Raw genomic sequence first — 15,443 nt, forward strand, 5'->3', positions numbered from 1 at the left:
ATTCATATAGTTAATAGTCACAATTTCCTTAATCACTTCAGTTCCTTTGATAAAGTTCCTTTGAGAAAATGTTTAAACAAATGATCAAACGTTTAAAAACACTTCATTTTTCTATCTCCTAATTGCAAAAACTTGGGAAAAATTATTTCAAATGCTCCAAATCACATATTTTAATACAATAGTTTTAGGATTGTGTTAAGGTTATGGTTACTTCCGTTCTGAGGTTTCATTTTTAAATACTCCAACCATAAAACTTATTTATTTATTTTACTTTAAACTGAATTTCTAAAACTATTTGATACAATGTTTGTACTACACTGTGAATTTAAGCTATGACAACCAAAAGCAAAGAAAAATATAATTTCCTATAAGAAGGGGGTGTGTAATGTAAAGCATCATTTTCTGCAAAATGAGGAAATTTATATGTCAAGAGGACAAGATATTTGACCCTGAGGTCATTGTCCCTCTTTGCTTTTTAAAGTCAATTATCAGTCAGACTTGATCTGTTCACTTCCTCACAATCCTCTTGTAATCTAATTTTGCTAATTTGAGGATAACCCTGAGCAGGTATAAAACACCAAGGCAGCCATAAACTACCTGTGTGTGGTTGGTTTACACCTCTCTAACACTACAGGGATATTCCATCAGCTGAAACTCAAGCAAACTAGACAACAGAAGATGGCTTGGGAAGGAGGAATTGAGCCCAATGGCACTGAAGGCAAGAACTTCTACATTCCCATGTCCAACAGGACTGGGATTGTTAGAAGTCCTTTTGAGTACTCCCAGTATTACCTGGCAGACCCGATCTTCTTCAAGCTCCTGGCTTTCTACATGTTCTTCCTGATCTGCACGGGGACTCCCATCAACGGCCTGACATTGTTCGTAACTGCTCAGAACAAGAAGCTCCGGCAACCTCTCAACTATATCCTGGTCAACCTGGCTGTAGCTGGACTCATCATGTGCTGCTTTGGATTCACCATCACCATCACATCAGCTGTTAATGGCTACTTCATTCTTGGACCCACCTTCTGTGCTATTGAGGGATTCATGGCCACACTTGGAGGTAAGCAAGAAGTCAGATGCTTTTCAGGATCCTTTCTATTTCATTGGCAGATATACAATATCAATGAATAACTCACCTTTTCTGTCTACAGGTGAAGTTGCTCTCTGGTCACTTGTTGTCTTGGCTGTTGAGAGATACATTGTGGTCTGCAAACCCATGGGAAGCTTCAAGTTCTCTGGAGCTCATGCTGGTGCTGGAGTACTCTTCACATGGATCATGGCAATGGCTTGTGCTGCACCTCCACTTTTTGGATGGTCAAGGTACTCAAATATTTCTGAATATTTTATTTAGTTAAATAGCCTTTTGTACTTTTAAGCCACTAACTTGAAAATTAGATATTTTCACTCACAGAACTAGATGTTAAATGTAAAGAGCTATTTTTACTGAATGAGGACATGACTTTCTTTCTCACAATCTCACACAGGTACATTCCTGAGGGAATGCAGTGTTCCTGCGGTCCTGACTACTACACACTGGCTCCAGGTTTCAACAATGAGTCATATGTCATTTACATGTTTGTTGTCCACTTCTTCGTTCCTGTCTTCATCATTTTCTTCACTTATGGAAGTCTTGTGATGACAGTCAAAGCTGTAAGTGAAGTCTGAGGTTTTTTACATCAAGCACTGTAACATAACAACAAACTATACGCTATTGGTGTTATATTAACCTAACTGATCATAAAACTTGACAGGCAGCAGCACAGCAGCAGGACTCAGCTTCTACCCAGAAAGCTGAGAAGGAAGTGACCCGTATGTGTGTCTTGATGGTCATGGGCTTCCTAATAGCTTGGACACCGTATGCTAGCTTTGCTGGTTGGATTTTCCTGAACAAGGGAGCTGCTTTCAGTGCCCTCACTGCAGCCATCCCTGCTTTCTTTGCAAAAAGCTCAGCCTTGTACAACCCTATTATCTACGTGCTAATGAACAAACAGGTTGGTGTTATGTATTCTCTTAGTTTTCTTCTCTGTTTTTCAGTCTTTTGCTGTTTTCTGAGTTTCTGAATTGGCTGTGTCTTTCAGTTCCGTAACTGCATGCTAACCACTATTGGAATGGGCGGCATGGTGGAGGATGAGACCTCAGTTTCAACAAGCAAGACAGAGGTGTCCTCTGTGTCTTAATCATAATGGCATCTTCAGATATAAGGACATTGATGATCGCTCGCAAATTTTCAAAATTCCCATTAGAGAAATCTTTTGCCAAATGGATTTAAGAAGCGGACTTTGGACAAAAACACTAAGGAATTCTATGTTATCTTATCTGTGAACTAACAAGAAATGCATTTTCTGTTGAGGTGATCTTGTACAGCAATTGTGCGTCTGTGTGCATGTGAGAGCATTTGAGTGAGTGAGTCGATGTGTAGGAACTCAGATCCTCAAAATGTCAAAAGAAAAACTGTAAAACTGCTGAAATGTGACACTTTTACCTGATGAATGTGCAATCACATGCTGACTGTTTTCATGTAATTTTATGGTTGGGGATGTGTGTGTGGGGGGGGAGAGGGGCATACTGTATACTTAACTGGTCTACCAGTGGTGTTATTTTTATGTATAAAAAAAGAAAATATAGACTTGAGTAGAAAATAAACGCATGCATAAAAAGAAACATACCTGTTTGTTGTTTAACTCTAAAGCTTTACACACAGATTTGATTTTTATCCTGTTTAAATCCAAAGGGCACACACACACACACACACACACACACACACACACACACACACACACACACACACACACACACACACACACACACACACACACACGCACGCACGCACACACACACACACACAGGTTTGCACATATGTGTATCATTCAACACCCACTAAATTTCTCCAGGCTGTTATTACTGTTTTCTCGATTAAAAAAACAAACAAAACATAGTCACTTGCTGATTATATTGTCAACATGTCATCTTCAAGTTAGTCAAGACTGACAGTTAATGATTCCCTTTTGGACAGGAATGGCTGTCGTTGCATACTTATAAATTATAGTAATCCACCATGAATCCTCTGAAGCAGCAATGAAAAGAAAAGGAAGAGCACCTTAGACAGAAGTGTCACACTTATTGCAATTTTTATATAGCGAAGGTTTTGTGACGTGTGAATGTTTAAAATAACGAAGAATTGCTGAGATGTGAAAGTAGGCCAGTGAAATAAATGACCTGCATCAGAAACTGTATGTTTCCCTGTTTCACTCCCTTATGATGGAAAACAATCACAGTCAGGGGATTATAAGAACAGGTCTGCAATGGGCGTATATACATTTTTCACCAAGGGTATGATGAATACCTTTGCTGAACATAACATTAAAATGTCCTTCAGCCTGGATGACTCACAGACGATATGATTAACAGTAAGTCATGAGTTTGTATAAATACATGATTCACATTTCCTACGTCTGAAAATGCCAAATGGCACATTTTATTTTCAAAGACCCAGATGTGAAGTTGATATATGAGAAATCACCCAAACACGTGTTTACAAGTAATTAGCTTTTTTTTTTTTTTTTTTTTTACAATGTGGTGATAAATGAGTTTAGACATTTTTGAGAACTGTGTGTAATAAAACATTTGACACCAACAACAAGAACAAAAAACCACCCTTTGTGGTTTGTTTCTTTTTGGAGAACAAGTGAAGAAATGACTTATTTCCCTGCAATTTGCACGGAGAAGAAGAGGACATTATTAATCCTATTTATGGGAATGCATCAGTAGAAAAAACAACTTATGTTTGGTGTGATGTTACACCACCCCCTTGAGGCCTAACTCCTAACATACAACCTTAGTGTCTGCTGTAATAGATGCCACATTTTCTGAGACTGAAAAAGAGATACCAAATGAAAAGCAAAGCCCTGACAATCAGAAAGGTAACACATAATTGTTGCTCAAGTGGAGTGATAAAAAAAGGAAAAGAGTAGATATTATTTTTTTTAATAAACATAGTAGGACCCTAGCGTGGAAAGCCTTCAGATGATAAAACAGGTGGATAATGCCCCCTGCAGGTGTTTACAAAAAGTGAAAAATATCCTATGTCTCTGTATCACCACTGTGTACAACATCTTCCTCATTGTGCTTCATTTGGAAATAAAAGTCACAGCTGGTTCATGTACACCAGGGAAAACAGACATAACCAACATTAAGTGCTACATGCCAGTATGACATCTTACGAAGGGGATTAATTACATTTAAATGTAGCCTTCCCTCCATACAAGATGGGCCATCTATCTCATGATGTAGCCTTTTATTTCCTGCTGATGACCTGACCCTAATTGGCATGCTGTGGGTACATTCACTGCAATTTTCTTCAAAGAGCCTCCTCTGGACACCTGCATGTGCTCAGTCTCTTTGTCAGTGGGCCGGCAGAAGCGAGCATCACCCCTCTTTGTTCTAATTGCTTTAATCAGATAGCGGACTGCATACAGAGGCCTTAATAACAAACTTGGGGATGCGCTGACTGTAACTCAAAGCTAATGTTCACTTTGAGGATGGCTGGAGCTACATAATAGTTCTGTTAGCATCAGTCTGTTAACAACCAGCCTAATTTTAAGCAGGATTTCCAGTCAGCAAGTGTAAGTTTACCACAATTTGTTTTTAACATATGAAATCTATATTATTTTATCTCTGACAAGTATAAATTAATTATTTTTGCTTTGCATAAATTTTGCCATTTTTCTGCAAATTTATGCAGTGGAAAATTTGCTTACATTTTTCAAATTTGTTTTGGCAGGTTAAGGTTTGTGTGTGAAAAAAACTGAAAGATTTCTTAAAACTGATTTGTTTTGATGACATATCACCCTGGTGTGTGTTGAAACAGTCTAAATAGTAGGCATTTCAGTCTCATTTTATTTTTCTACAGAACACAAGTTAAATCAATCAAACAGATTTTGAAGCATTTGCCTCACTGAGCATGCAGCCTCAATGCTCAGATGAGCACAAGCAGTGTTGTCATATTATTTGCTGCTCAGATACCACATCAAACTACTTATGCATATGCCAGTAGAAATTTAGACTGATCAGATCCAACTATGTTTTTCAATTTTCTGTTGTCCAATTTTTGTATTTTGATCAGCCTGTGAGAGTTGTAGCCTCAGTTTTCTGCTGTTAGCTGACAGGAGTGGAACCCAGTGTGGTCTTCTTCTGCTTTAAGGTTTGATGTGGTGCGCATTAACAGATGCTCTTCTGCATACCTTGGTTGTTATCTGAGTTACTGTTTTCCTATCAGCTTGAAGCACTCCAGTCATTCTCCTTCTTTTCACCCAGAACTGATGGTCACTGGATAGTTTCTCTTTTTTGGATCATTCTCTATAAACAGTACGAGTGACCTTGTAGGAATATCCCAGTAGATCATCAATTTTTGAAATACTCATACACCAACAACTGTGCTGTGTTCAAAGTCACTTAAATCACCTTTATTCTCCATTCTGATGCTCGGTTTGAACTTCAGGAGGTCGTCTTGACAATGTCTACGTACCTAAATGCACTGAGTTGCTGCCATGTGATTGGCTGATTAGAAATTGGCATTAATAAGCAGTAATACAGGTGTAACTAATCAAAAACAAACAAAATAAAAACATCCAAAAATTGTATATTTCTCACACGTGAATGTTTCAGATCATCAAACAAATTGTAATATTAGAAAAATATCATTTGAGTGAAAACAAAATGCAGTTTTTAAATTAAGATTTCATTTAAATGTTCAAATCTACCTAGCCCTGTGTGAAAAAGTAAACCTAAATATTACTCCTTAAATCTAACAAATGGCTGTGCCATCCTTGACAGCAAGAACTGCAATCAAGTGTTTGAGATAATATAAAATAAGATAAAATATAGCAATGAGTCTGCAGTATAACATCCCTGTGGAGGAGCTTTGGCCCACTTTTCACTGCAGAATTGTTTTATTTCAGTCATACTGCAGGAGGTTTAAACTGCAGGAAGCACAAGCATGAATACCCTGTTTGAGGTCATGCTAAAGTATCCATCCATTCTCCTCTTCTTATTCATGAGGTCACCAAGCTGTTGCAGGGCCAACATAGAGAGACTGACAACCATTCACACTTACACCTACGAGCAACTTAGAATCACCCTTAACTCCACTAACTGCATGTCTTTGGACTGTGGGTAGAAGCCAAGTGAACATTTAAACTCCACACAGAAAGACCCCAGCCAGATGGTGGAGTTGAACTCAGGACTTCCTTGCTGTGAGAGAGTACGAACCACCATGCCGCCGTGCTGCTAAAGTAATTCAATTGAATTTAAGTCTGGGTTTTGACTGGGTACCTTCAAAAGGTTAATTTTGGGTTTTTTGAGCAATTCTTTTATGACTTCCTGGATAAGTCACAGAGGCACTGTTGGAATTATTTTGGTAGGAAAATGACTCCGAGGAAGGTTCACCCTTGTGGTAGTTTTCTTGATGTCTTTTTTTCATTTGTGGATAATGACTCTCGCTGCCTTTTAAAAAGGAAGTTAATCACAATTAAATCATTATTTAACAAGGAGAGTGGTAATTACTAATGTAATTTTTTGTTTTGATGATCTGAAACATGTAAGTGTGTCAAATAGATTAAAAAAAAACTAAGACATTAGGGAGGGGACAAACACTTTCTATTATCAGCACTGTAACTGCTGTGCTGACATAGTGCTATTTGAGTAAATCCTTTAATTTAAGGATATTTGTAAATACTGTTCATACGATAGTGATGGTGATTATGATGATAATGATTATAATAACAATTGTAGTGGTAGAAGTAGTAGTAGTATATACATTTAACACAATAACAGGCTATAAAGTTATGTGTAAAGTTCACAAGTTAAAATAATTTCTGTGGTGTCTTATAGACTTTCAAGTTACATGAAAACTGTTTGGGTTTCATGCTACAACCACAGGAGCACAGTTGTTTGCACAGTACAGTCGTGTTCAACTTCATGATTTTATTTAAACTGACATGCACTGGCTGATAATGCTTGTGCCATCATGCATGTATATCACTCTGTTTTTGCAGCGACTTGTTTCCACTTTTAACAGTTTTTATTCATTATCAGGAAAAGCATAAAAACATAACAAAGCAGACAAACCAGAGAGAGAAAAAAAACCCAAAGCGACTTGTTTCCAAGGACGAAACCTGTGTAGTCAAACAGGTTAAGCGGTTTTAAGTATTAGTTAGCATTTTGTTAATTGTCTCAAATAGGATGAAACAGATACCCTGAGGGATTATCCCTTTGGGCTTTGCACTTGAGATAATCCTGATACACAGTGTGAGCAACGCTTTGCTTTGGTGTTCTCATAACAGCATTCACTAATTATTTCCTTTGGAAATATCTCCATTAGTTTTTTAGTATTTCCTCACTTTCAATGTCCTTTGTTTTGTTTCTTTTTTAATGAAAACATAGAGATTGACATCTTTTACTGAACAAAGTAACCACAGAATACACCGTGATTAAACTGTGACTACCTGAAAAATCAACAATATAACTGAAGAATATGCAGTGCAACACTGATATTAAAAACATGAAATACGGTGAATATCCCATAAGCACATACAAGCACAAGCAGGTAAAATACACTTAAGCCTGTTTCATGTTAACAGTATGATTTTAACATGGAAATTATACTGATTTATTGGAAGGGATATATAAAGGAAGTATTCAGCTTTGATATAACTACGTCAAAAGGTGCATTTACAGAAGCACACATCTATTAATACTCATTAAAAATGTTCAAATGGAGACACTGCAGTGCTAATAACAAACAGAATCAATTATGCAGAACAGTCAAACATTAAATATTCATGGGAGAATGCTCACACACTGGTTACATGCATTTGTCCACTGATACAACATATTTCCATATTACATATTAGAGAGCACTGTAGTGTGATGTGTTTTTTCATTTAAAGGTAAGATCAAGCACTTATACAGTTTGTGAAATAAAATCATTTCTTTATGAACAACTCAAAGCCCCAGAATGATAACGCTAAAGCAACTGGATCCTTTCTCAGTGTAATTTTTTTCTGGAAATGCAGAGTTTAAATGCGATTTAGATGAAACTTAGTCCCCCCCCCCCCAAAAAAAAATATTGTCCACAGAAAATAAAAGGAAAATAGAAAATGCACAGTAAAACATGCAAAAGGACCCAGAGATCTCAGAAACAGTATTCTTGAGCAATCATGCGCGTATAAGTTTATGTAGAGGATAAACTATATTGTGATCCAAACCCTTCAGAGTTACATTTAGTCAGCAATCATGTCATTTTCACAAACTCAAAACAGCAGTAGCAAATTTTCATTCAGTTCTCTACGTGCATGTGCATGATCAAAATCTAAGTCACATCTCATTGACAAATATCATCGGACCTTGAGAAGCCATTTTATCTTCTCTGTCATAAATTACCGGTTTACCAAGATATGTCTGTGGTAAGCTGAAGCTTACCTGTGACTGGTTGATGCTAGCTTGCCTCTGCAACTGGTGATCAAAGTCTCCCTTTGACAGATTGAAACTGTTTTGTCTAGAGGGAGCAAAGTTCTCCTCTGGCTGGTCGAAGCTGCTCTCGCTGTAGAGCCGCTGTCGCATTGAACCTGAGCGTTTCCCAGATGCACTCCTGGTCGGATATCTCTGTCCAGTCTTGTACCAGCCCGTCTCTTTGAAGACAAACCAAATATTCCCAGACCAGAGGACAACATTAACAAAGCCAAAGACCTGGAGGAAAAGAAAAAAAAACCACACTAATATAAAATCGCTTTCTATAGCAGTACTTCAGAATGTGCGTCACTCTTTAATTATAGACATACCACAGATGTGTTAAGACGTGACCAGAGAGGCTCCTCTGTAGCTGTGCATTTGTTTTCCTGAGCTCTGCAGGAAGTGATGAGAAGAAGCACCTGTGTTGGGTTGGTGGCTGTCTTTATATCAGAAAGAGTTTTGGCCCAACAACAACTGCTGACCAACCACATGGAGGAGAAGATGATCGTAACAACAAAGTCCTGCTCAGGACAGGAGGAGACACAGGAGAAAGGAGAAAAAGTCAAAAACCAAATTGAGCAACGACTTTAAAAAAAGAAGAAGTAAAGTTAGATCATGAATGTCAGCCTTAGGCCTAATACCAGCAGATACGCTTATATTAATGCCACCTAATATCAGCCAAAGACTACAATTGGGTATCTTATACAGAGCATGCTATTTCAAGTTAGTGCAAATCTGCAAGCTACTTGACAACCGGTCTCCACCCCAGCTCCACTTTTATGCCCTGTCTGACTTAATAAGCAGGTCTTGATGCTGCTCCCCACTTTATACACTTCATGTATACGGAAGTGCAGGAAGGCTCCAGAGTGGAGTCATACCTCCATATATAAAATACTGCAACTATTCTTTTAGCTATATTGGTCACGTCTGAACTGCATTATATGATACATAAACAAGGCTCTATCAGATGGTAATATGAAGCTGAAACACTGGAAAATCTGAACATGAAAACTCACTGACCACAAGTGGACCTCTGTTGTTCTTCAAGTACTTGTTCTGGTAGAAGACATAGACAATCGTTGCCAACAGCGAGTACAGGAAAGCAAAGACACCCACAGTCATGAAGTATTGGGCAGCTGAGGAGAAGTCACCTTCCAGGAAAATAATCTCATCTCTGTTCTCTTTGCACAAAGGAGCTTTAAAATGCACTTGCTGTAATCTACAAAACAGAAAGAGCAGGTTTACGTGGAGAAGTGGGGGAAATTTGTTGCTGCAAAACTGATTGGTTAAATAACTCTTTATATACAATCAGTTTTCAAAGTCTGTGAAACTTGTTCACCAGTGTTTGGGAAAAAACAAAAAGGAAAGTTTGTGAAGGACAGCTTAGAAATCTAGTGGTGCTTTAATAAAAAATAAAGCTCAGTTTTCTCTTTCTTACCTGTTGTTTTTGTTTGTTTCTCACGAGACTCTTGTGAATTTGGTGTTGCTCATATAGGAAGACACAATACAAGATTTATAAAGTAGCTGCAAAAAGAAAAAAAAAGCCAAGGATGTCTGCAAGATCTCTCTTCAATATGACGAAAGGACACTGAAAGTGCTTCTGAAATATGAAGCATTGACCAGTCTGATAACAGCAAACTGAGCAACTGTTACTCTGACAGGATCAGGTTTAAATCTTTATTAATCCTCCACTCAGTGAGGATTAGTCACTTTTTTAAGTTAGCATTTTATAATGGTTTATAAAACTTGAAAAACAGCAGACGCTGTGCTTCATAGTTCATGCTGTTTTCTGTAGTCTTCTCCTAAGAGAGAAAAGTGTGATGCAAGGTGTTGCGTATTTATGCATGCTCAAAAAGTACAATATGGCCTAAAAAGCATTGAAGAAAAAAAGATTCTACTAAGTAGACCCAATATTAATTAGGTCTTCATTATAAAATACTAAAGCATAAGGAGTATATGGTAAATGGACTGGTACTCATATAGCACTTTTTCTACTCTATTTGAGCACTCGAGGCACTTTCTTACTACAAGCTTCATTCACCTACACAAGCACCTGTTTTACCTTACTAAGTGCTTTTAACTTAATATTCACACAGACCCATCCGCATTCACTATCTTGCCAAAGGATACTTCAACATGCAGACTAGAGGAACTGCTGACCTTCTCAAGTAAATGACCTGCTCCACCTCCTGATCCACCGCTGCCCAGTATTCTTAACAATGTATGTTTGACTTCTCTCAGCATCTATTCTAATACAGTTGTACAGGGCATGAGAGGTTTGAGTGGGTCGGTTCATGTGGCTGGTTGTTTTTCACCAGGGTTATGCTTCTGATCAGTTTGTTATAAATTAATGATTAAAAAAACCCATCACAAATAAGAGCATGAAAAACAGGAGCAATTTTTTCAACACGACTCCCACTTTTACACTGTTCACATGCTAAGTGAGTTAAAATATATGCATAGAAAAGCAGTGTAGACATATTTGCCAAATGAACATTTTATTCATTTGAATGAAATAGCAAAGCTGTTGTAAATTTTCATATTTTTTATATCGTCTCAACCCCTTTTCCAGTTCAGGATAGTAAGCCAGCTGTGCATGGGCAAGGGGCAGGATACAGGCCTGGACTGGTCTATCACAGGCTGAACTCATGGAGACAGACAATCATTCACACTCATATTCACACCTACGGTCAATGTAGCAGCAAACTCTTTGGAGAGAGTCCATGCAGGCACAGGAAGAGCATCCAAACTCTACAGACAAAGTCAACAGAACCTATTTGCCGTGAGGGCAACTTTTGCACAACTGTCAACATTTATTTACCACAATTACACTGCGAAGGTTGACTAACACCTACACACACACACACACATACGCACACGCACACACACACACACACACACACACACACACATAGTAATTATGATTAACAACAGGCACACCATTCATGGCTCACATGAAATGATGTGAAAATTGTGACCTGCCTGTGGAAGCCACTCACCTAAACCAGGCTTCTTTTTTTTTTAACAATAAAAAAACCCAATGTTCATGCATTGCTCTTTGCACTTTACTGGTATAAAATTAAACTCTTCAACATCTACTTTTGGCTCGATTCTCTGTATCCCACAGCAATTTCATTTAATCAGTGGGTAATTACATTCTATATTCCCACCGCAGATCTGAAAATATGTAATTGCTGTGAATAAAAAAGAACCTGCCAGATTCAACAAAGCAATAAAAACAATTCATTTTTGTCATCCTGGAAGACAGCCGAGTAATGTTTATGTAATGGTTCACAAAGAAAGTCTGACATGGCCCCAGGTCATTGATGCAGTGTTTTTGAGTTGTGGACTTTCTAGTATTGTTCATTTTAATATCTCCTCTTGATTCTTAGGTTGCCTTGTTATTTGCTTCATGATTTCAATTTCCTTAGTTCCTGTCTATCTTCTCATGTCAGTTTCCCTGCGTTAGTTCAGTCGTGTCTGTGTTTCCCCTGTTTAGTTATCATGTTTCACTTCCTGCTTTATTTTGATAGTTGTATTCAGTTTTACCTCTCCTCATCTTATTTTCCAGATTGTTTGCAGCAGACTGTGAGCACCTGTGTTGTTCCCCAGCTGCGTTCACTTCCCTTGAGTAGCCTTGTGTGTAGAAGCAGCTTCACTTTTCCTGTTATCCTTGCTCTGTGCATTTGTTATTCCTCCTGCTGATGTTCCTAGTTAGTTTTAGTGTCCATTTTCCTGGAGTCCTTGGATTTTGTTATCTTTTTGATCTCAGTTTTCCTTTGAACTGCTCCCTCATTTATTTATTAAAGGCATGCTTTAGATTTTCATTTGGCCTACTCCTCACAGTGATTTTTGGGTTCACATTTGGGGTCCGCTGCCACACACACTATGACAAAGATACTAATTTGTGGCTCATCATAATATCAGTGGGTCGCTAAGCATTCAAATCTACCTACACGTACATGTTGTAACATGAGAGCGAGCGGTAAAATAGAAACACTGGAACAGAAGTTAAAAACAAAAAGCACCTGAAGCTAAGTTTTTTCTCAGGAGTCCAGGTACGGATGAATCTAATGATGCAGGGAAGTATTTTAGACTCTGGGACAATAAATGGGTCAGACTCCTGCTCAGCTGTCAAGCTCTCTCATCTTAAGTTGGACAAAGAAATAGCAGCTCCTCTGTTTTAGAGCTGTCATGTCAATGGAGCAGGGCTGTACAATTTTAAAATACTTTCTGGGCCTATTTAAGATGATTACTGTGGACATGCTTTTTTAGGAGACTATTCACATTTCAGCTCTTAAAATAATAAAATGTAAAGAGATTTATTTAAAGTTAGCTGTGAAAGATTAAAGGAGCAGTACTTATAAGTAAACAACCAAATGGGATCAAAAAGAAAACATAAGCAATTCGTTTACCTGAAAGGATACCCGAAATCAATGTTGATGCTGTGGTTATTCTGCCTCCTGTCTGCACAGTCCACTTTAACCTGGAGATGACCATAGTATCCTCCACATGTTGCAAAAGCACAGATGGCAAAAATCTTTGAAAGAAAAATCGTAAACCAGTAACCATTAGTTGATCATTTATTCAGACTCTCCAAAAGCAGTTGACTCCAATCAGCGTGTGAGTGCAGCTTCCTGCATAATGTATACACATCAATAAATTATATGACAGATTATTAAGATTTATAATTGGTTTGAAAACAAAACCTGAATAATTTAAAGGTTGGAAGACAACAAACAGAGCTCCTGACTGTGCCCTGGAAGGAGGCCACAGCAGTACAGTGAGATTCAATTTGTCAATGCTAATACCAAACTCAGAGGTCTAACTAACTGTGAGACCCAACTCACTGTGAGGCAGACAGCTTCCTATTTCTTCCACTTTACTGACACAAAGAACAAGAGCTTTACTCTGCATCGGCAACTTTGAGTCCATTTATTACTTTTAACATCAAACACAAACTAAAAATGATCACCAATTAAACTGCTGTTATTGATACAATTACATTTTAAATGTGAAGAGAAGCAGACGTCATCATTTTCACCAACCTGAAGAGATAAATACAGAAAATAAACCACCAAGCAAAGAAACTTACCGGAGCAAATATAACCATACACATTTAAAAATCACAGAGCCCAACTCCGCACGGTGCAGACAGCTTTAGTCACCAGGTTGAAATGTCACCGATGTAGATAGGAAAACCAGAGCGACTCCTCCAGCAGAGGGGAGGGCTGACAGGAGGTGCCTTCCCCAAGGAGGAGTCGGAGACATAGTCAGATGCTATATTTATTCAAGCGCTGCAACAAGCTATGTGAAAAATATCAGGTAAATATTTTGTTTACTTTACTTGTGTTGCACTGATTATAAGAATGATTCCTGTTTTTTAGGATTGGCGTGTCATGGCAAAAACATCTTTTCAAAATAACGCTGCATTAGGAACATGAAACAGATGCAAATATCTGGGGCAGTGTTTTCATCATGACAATTATTTCTCTGAACTTAATCGGGTGAATTTGAATGCTGAAATTAAGGTTAAACATAAAACCTTCAACATGAGACACATAAGATTGAGGGAAATTGTGTTCGTAAACATAGAAAAAAAGGAAACAAATTAGTCTTGTATTGTCTACCTTTGATTTCTGGGCTTTGAGCTGAAAATGAAAAAGCAAATGAAAGACTGGAGGTTTAATTTTCTCCTTCCATTCGGGATCATCACAGCTTATTTAGATATCCAGTGCTTTACTGAAAAACTTCAAAGTTGATGGCACCCTTAAGCCGAAATCATCCTAAAAATATTAGTTTACATGCTGTAGTTGTTTATTTCTAGCGTAATGAGGGAGTCGAATTGACACAGATATGCAGTTGGTTACTCTGGTTACTCTAATTTCAATGTAGCTCCAGTGTAGCTGTGTTGCTTACACTGAGGTCTGATGAATATATTAATTACAGTTCCTTTGAATTTCTTTGTATTCATTAATAACAACATATGGGGCTCAGTAAGCCCAGCGTGTCAGGGGATCTTGAGTAATAATCCTAAGTAATATTAGTTCAGTGACCTCCACAAACAAGAATATTTCCCTTCAATATTAATTTTGATCAGTTTAACAACTGATTGAGTCAAAAATATACCTGCAGCTGCCTGTGTTGAAATGAGAGAGAGCGTCACAGCTCCTGTGCATTTTGCAGATTTTAATAATTGCTGGATTCTGTAATTACATTTTATTTTCTAAGCAACCGCTGATATTTAGGTCATGTGTGCTGATATAAAAAGTATCTTGCTGACCTCTTTTGGTGACAAATCTGTACTACAGATGAATTTTTAAGCAAGGACGGAATTAGGGTTGTGCATGTCACTGAATATACTGAACTACAACCTGGGTTTTAACTGCTTATTGGTGATCTGAAGATACTGCAGCAGGACTGTGCTTTTCCTAAAGCATACCTAAAGCAAATAAACAAAAACAAAACACCTCTTTGTAGGTTTTGGCTTCTTGTCAAAATCTGATTCTGAATAGTCTGAGTACTCAAATTGAAGCGATTTATTTACAGTACAGCAACATGAATATGTTTAGAGATTAAAATGAGGGCGAAAGAGAGGGAAGGTATCATCAAGAGAGAACAGGCCGGTTTTGTTGGTACAAGAGCAGCCACTGGATCTCTTCAGCAGACCATCTCAGTGAAATGTAGTTTCCATTTTTATTTTTCACCGGGGCCTCTATAAAAGCATCGCAATTACTACATTCACATCACACCACCAAATGTTAATACACCTGCTATCGATCATTTAAAGTGCTCACACTATGATCTAAGAAGCAAATAAGCATCGGGTAAATACATAACACACAGTAATTATATCATAAAAGCAACAATATAAAAACAGGATATAATGAAATAGATATTGTGAAATATCCTTTTACATCATGTGAATTGTT

General features: G+C 37.8%; 2 protein-coding genes across 2 annotated transcripts; one reads left to right on the forward strand and one right to left on the reverse strand.

Annotated features, from left to right (window-relative positions):
* The first annotated feature begins 589 nt into the window (after positions 1-589).
* LOC134627589 (green-sensitive opsin-like) lies at positions 590-2,647 on the forward strand. Its single transcript, XM_063473821.1, has 5 exons — positions 590-1,063; positions 1,155-1,323; positions 1,488-1,653; positions 1,755-1,994; positions 2,082-2,647. Exons 1-5 carry the CDS (start codon positions 679-681, stop codon positions 2,178-2,180), a joined length of 1,059 nt encoding a protein of 352 aa, XP_063329891.1. The 5' UTR covers positions 590-678; the 3' UTR covers positions 2,181-2,647.
* A 5,463-nt stretch (positions 2,648-8,110) lies between these two features.
* synprb (synaptoporin b) lies at positions 8,111-13,690 on the reverse strand. Its single transcript, XM_063473823.1, has 5 exons — positions 13,607-13,690; positions 12,927-13,051; positions 9,532-9,730; positions 8,841-9,032; positions 8,111-8,748 (listed from the first exon to the last, which is right to left on the reverse strand). The coding sequence occupies exons 1-5, from the start codon at positions 13,628-13,630 to the stop codon at positions 8,377-8,379; spliced, it is 912 nt and encodes a 303-aa protein (XP_063329893.1). The 5' UTR covers positions 13,631-13,690; the 3' UTR covers positions 8,111-8,376.
* Positions 13,691-15,443: the final 1,753 nt, after the last annotated feature.

Source organism: Pelmatolapia mariae, linkage group LG5 (genome assembly GCF_036321145.2).
Source record: "Pelmatolapia mariae isolate MD_Pm_ZW linkage group LG5, Pm_UMD_F_2, whole genome shotgun sequence".
Classification (NCBI taxonomy): domain Eukaryota; kingdom Metazoa; phylum Chordata; class Actinopteri; order Cichliformes; family Cichlidae; genus Pelmatolapia; species Pelmatolapia mariae.